At 34.3% G+C, this 5,461-nt stretch overlaps 1 protein-coding gene across 1 annotated transcript; it reads right to left on the reverse strand.

Annotated features, from left to right (window-relative positions):
• Positions 1-1,670: 1,670 nt before the first annotated feature.
• On the reverse strand, positions 1,671-5,259 carry LHCB4.3 (light harvesting complex photosystem II). Its single transcript, XM_085753446.1, has 2 exons — positions 4,718-5,259; positions 1,671-2,227 (listed from the first exon to the last, which is right to left on the reverse strand). The coding sequence occupies exons 1-2, from the start codon at positions 5,222-5,224 to the stop codon at positions 1,907-1,909; spliced, it is 828 nt and encodes a 275-aa protein (XP_085609572.1). The 5' UTR covers positions 5,225-5,259; the 3' UTR covers positions 1,671-1,906.
• Between the last annotated feature and the right edge of the window lie 202 nt (positions 5,260-5,461).

The raw sequence follows: 5,461 nt of genomic DNA on the forward strand, positions 1-5,461 counted from the left end.
GAGGTGGGTTTTGGGGGGTTGGAAATATATAGAAAAATGGACAAAAAATTCACATTTTTTAAAAGAACAGTTTTTTAGAGAATGATAAACTAATATTTATGATTAATATACTTTTAATTTTAAGAATATAATAACAACATAGATTGGATTTAAAAAATTCATATAAACTCTCCATAACCCCCAAAACCCTCCCCCAATACAATTTTTTTGAATTCCCTCAAATGAGGGGGATTTTTTATTATGAGTAAAAAATTAACCTCCAAATCCCTCTCCTCCCAATGTCTTCTATTTCTTCCACTTGCTCCTTCCTTTTTTCCAAAACCCTCCCCTCCTCTCCCCTCCAAACTCCCAAACAAAGCCTTAATTTCCTGTTTTCTGCGAACTCTGAGTAAATTCAGAGGGAACCGGTTTGCATATGTATTGGTTGCATATGTATTGTACCTGGTAGATGTAATCTTTTCTCTTTGATGAATATTAAAGTGTGAATTCTGTTCTGTTATTGATTTGTTCATAATTGGATTTCAAAGACTTGTTCTTTTATCTTTAATCAATATGAAAGTATGAATCCTACTATTTAATGGGTTTGTCTAAAATCTCCTCTCATAGATATGAAAATTTGAACACCATTCTTTTTTATGCTCATGCCAAAGCTGGGCATAATTTTTTTGAAAAACATATGGACAATTAGTTGAATGCAATATTAGATTGAACTAGAATGATGAAGGAAAAAATTGGTTTTTTCATGAGTGATAAATAATCTCCCTAGAATTGTGTTGATATTGTGAACAAAAGAAACAAAGAGATGGTTGTTTGATGTAACACAATGAGAGAGTCTTTAGTTTATATTATAATTTAGTTTGCCTGATCAATCTAACGATTTTAAAAGATGATGTAACCTAACAAGGTCTCCACCCTAGAGAGAGCCAAACACCAAAGATTAATCCACATATCCATGAATCTTTGATGAACACACACACACACACACGAGGAAACCACAGAGAACAAATGAACAAAGATTTACGTGGTTCGACACTTGTTACGTACATCCACATAAACATCTCAATATAATGTATTCACTATCTCAAAAAGTATTACAAATGATTGTAACTCAATCTCTGATTGTGTATCGACCTACAATACTCTTACTCTAGTTAAAAATAATGGTAACACTCATATCTCATGCAAGTGATGATCACCCACACATCATCTCCCTAGGACCTTGTTAGGGATGCCTCAACTCTACACATTATCACCAAAAAATGGAGATACTTCACCTCCTCACAAGTCTCTCTATATGAGAGAAGTAACCATCCTCATTCATTAATATTACAAAGTAGACATTAATTGTTCTATCTCTATGTTTTTTTGTTATATATTTAACAGTGACGTGTTTTCGTTGGAGAATTTGTTGGACACATAAGGTGAATTATCTCCTCTGGATCGAATTTGTTTCCATATGCAAGAACCAAAGATTAAATCTTTGATCATTTACTTAAGAGGCTCAAACCCATTACCTATGAACCAATCCATTGTCGGTTTCTCGCCTCTCCTTTAATCATGGGATTTTTCAAGTCTCAAATTACATTCATGCACCTCATGAAAATATACCTCTTAAATTTTACCATAATGTGACAATTTTTGTGATTTTATTAGTTGAATTAAAACTAAGCTTTTGATACTTAAATATATTTAATTATTTTCTTATAAGTAGCATTACAGAGTTACATGTTTGTAGAATATGAGAAACATATATACCATGAGTTGCTATAAGCAGCATTACATAGAAGCATACAATAGAGTACAAACATACACAAATGGTATACATAGCAGTTTTTAACTTCTGCAGAAGAAAAATAAATTAACTAAATTTTAAGATGGAGTAATGAAAAGGGCTTCACATGTTATGTCACTGGTTGAAGGTGGCAATGAAACCAATAGGTCCTTTACCTGTAACAGCAGCTTGAATTGCAAAGATGAGGAAAACCACCATGGCCAAACGAGAATGCTTAATCTCTGCCAATTGAAGTCTTTCTTTCTCTTCAGGATCACTGGCTAAACCAAGAGGATCAAAGAATTTTCCACCTGGGTATAACCTTTTCTCTGGGTCAAGCTCTGCATTCCTTTGAAACTCAATGTAGCCAATTACTAGTACTTCAATCCATATCAATGTGCTAATTGAGAATGGAAGAGAAAATCCAAAGTAGGATGATCCTTCCACCAACTCTACCTGAAAATAGTTAGATAGTAGTTATCAAAACAAAATGAAAATGAAAATATTCTTCAACTAACTAACTAACTTTATCTTTGTCTATCTTTAATTTTGGTTCTGTTTAGAAAAAAACAACGGATAATTGATAAACTAGTTTATAGCATATAGCGGACAAGCTAGCTGATTGAATTTGTAGTGTTCAGCGAACTTATCAGTTGAAGTAACTTATAAATATGAAATACAACAACAACAACGCCTTATCCCACTAAGTGGGGTCGGCTACATGGATCAAATGCCGCCATAATGTTCTATCAAAGACCATATTTGGATCCAACTCATTGACCTCTAAATCTTTTCTAATGGTTTCTCTAATAGTTTTCTTAGGTCTTCCTCTACCTCTTTTAACCCGACTCTCCTCCATTTGATCTACTCTTCTTACCACGGCGTCTACGGGTCTTCTCTCTACATGTCCAAACCATCTAAGCCTATTTTCTACCAACTTTTCTACTATAGGTGCTACCCCCACTCTCTCTCTAATGATGTCATTCCTAATCCTATCATGTCTAGTCTTACCACTCATCCAACGCAACATCCTCATCTCCGCTACGCTTACTTTACTCTCGTGTTGGCTCTTAACCGCCCAACACTCCGTACCATACAACATTGCCGGTCTAACTGCTGTCCGATAGAACTTTCCTTTCAGCTTAAGTGGTACTTTCTTATCGCACAAAACACCTGAGGCTCTTCTCCATTTCAACCACCCAGCTTGAATACGATGATGTACATCAGCTTCTATTTCTCCGTCATTTTGTACTATGGACCCAAGATATCTAAACCGTGTAACTTGGGGTATGATATGATCTCCAACTTTCACCTCTAAGGTAGACCCACTTCTCCTTTTACTGAAGTTACATTCCATATATTCCGTCTTGTTTCTACTCAGGCGGAAACCGTACGCTTCTAAGGCTTGCCTCCAAGTTTCTAGCCTCCCGTATAAATATGAAATGATATAAAAAAATAAGATAAAAAGTGATAACCTATAAGCTTTAAATTATAAACTACTGGAACTAACTTATCAAAAGCCGCTATAAGATCATGAAAATAAGTCATAAGCTCGTATAAAAATGACAGTTACAAAATGAGTCTTTTTTAATCTTACAAGCTTATAAGCTATAAAGCCTTAAACTAATTTTTTTGTCTTATCAAACACACACTTTGTCGTCAGCTCAGTAGTAAAAGTTTAACTTTGTAATTTCAAAGGGCAAAGTTCAAGTTGATTAAAAAAAGGACAAAGCTAAAATCTCTTAAGAAATAGTTTTAAAATGTGTCATTAGTGTGATTGTTAATAATAATAATAATTCCTAACTCAACATTTAAAGAAAAATTATGTTTAGTTACAAGAATTTGTTTTCAAGAACTTTTTTAGAACAAATTGTGTGGCCTGTTGGAAAGGGAACAAAAGAAATAATCAAGACACAATCTCCTACAAATCAAATAATAATGTGAATTTTTGTCTTCATCGTTCTTGGTTCATAAGTCATCTTCAGCCATATAAACCACACTAATACAAAAAGCTTAACCAGGAATATTGGCGACAGAATCACATCCATGACCTAGGGACCATATTACATTGTCCTTAGCTAATGCACATAAAATCAACATGTAAATACAATTTCCTCGGTCTTGTCACATAGTTTCCCCTTCTAATTTCCACACACCCTAGTATCTGATCCCAATGATGTTAATGAAATATCAATTGAACAAATGAAAGTGTAAAGCCCTATGAAACCGACACATCACCATCACGGGAACATAGACATCAATAATAAGGATTATGGTTATTTGTGATCCGTGAACTAATAACCGTGAACATAGCTCAGTAGAAACAATACATATCACATAACAAATTTTGTGATAAAAAATTATATGGTTTATACATATTGAATACATGATTAATAGATAGTTAATGAATATAATAAAATATCATAATTTATTAATCATACACTAATGTAATTAACAATAATTATGAATTTAATTGTGACAATTTTTTTAATGAAATATTAACCATAGTTTTGAACATCAAACCATGATTTTAAATATGATTTGAAAATCTTCGTTAATGGTGTTCAAAATTGTGGTTCATGTTTAGGAATGTTTTTTTATTATGATTTTCAATTATCTACACCAAATTGATCCAATATTTGAATTGCATTACCATATAAATTGGTATGCTTTTTATTTTCAAATCTATGAATTAAAACAATATATATAACTCTGCCAAGTATGTTAGTCTAGTTGGTAAATAGTTGACTCATACTCCGCAATAACATGAGTTCAACTCTAGTCGTTAACATTAGAACCTCGACGGTGTTTGTAAATGCTACTTCAATCTTAATGTTGCTCTTGACCTTAATGAATCCGAAATCCAACTCATCTAAAAAATTTGTATGATAAAACAATAACAATGACATAGCTACCTCAATTGAACAATGACTATGAAAAAAGTACCTTTCCAGCATCTTGCCATGCGACACCAGTGAAAGCTTCAACAGCCAAAGCACCAAGAGCACCAAGCATAGCCCATCTTCCATGAATAACCTCACACTCACGAAACCTCTGAATTCCAAAAACCTCCGTGTACGGCTGAAACGGTGTAGGGTTAACCTCTGTACTCTCCACTCTAGTGCCAATAATATCACCTGCAAGGTTCTTAGCCAAATTCTGGTCAAGTGAGTCAAGATCAAACTGCAAATACTCAACAGGTTTGGCTAATCCCAATGGATCGAAACCACGGTCACCGATCATCGTCCCATCGAGCCATTCCGGTGGCTGAGCACCAGGAAACCACACTAGCCCATCACTTTCTTGTTTTCTTACTTTTTTCACTTCCTTTTTCTTAGGTGCTGGCTTTAACTTAGTACCTAGGTTGAAGAAGGCACGAACTCTTCCCATGTTTGAGGTTGGTTTGCAGAGACTAGTGCCGAAAAAATGCGACATGGTGGCGGCGGTTGCCATGGTGGCTTTGTTTGGATTTAGGAACAAGGTGTGTCGGAGGGACAAAGTGGGAAATGAATTATATATATGTTTTAGTGATCATAGAGTGTGTGACTGTGAGGAGAAGGGAGTGGTCTATCTTGCTTCTTATCTGCATGGTGTAATTGGATGGTTGGTTTATTGCTGCGTCACATTTATTTATTTGTGGACCTTATGGAAAATGAAAAATATTTTCTTTGTTTTACATTTTCACTTTTT

The sequence above is a fragment of the Medicago sativa genome, chromosome 3 (assembly GCF_051527215.1).
Source record: "Medicago sativa cultivar Bolivia chromosome 3, Bolivia_mono, whole genome shotgun sequence".
Lineage (NCBI taxonomy): Eukaryota > Viridiplantae > Streptophyta > Magnoliopsida > Fabales > Fabaceae > Medicago > Medicago sativa.

Coding starts and splice junctions, on each gene's coding strand:
- LHCB4.3 (XM_085753446.1), bottom strand. CDS start 5,224: ATGGCAACCGCCGCCACCATGTCGCATTTTTTCGGCACTAGTCTCTGC. Junction 2,228..4,717: donor CATGGCAAGATGCTGGAAAG/GTACTTTTTTCA, acceptor AACTATTTTCAG/GTAGAGTTGGTGGAAGGATC.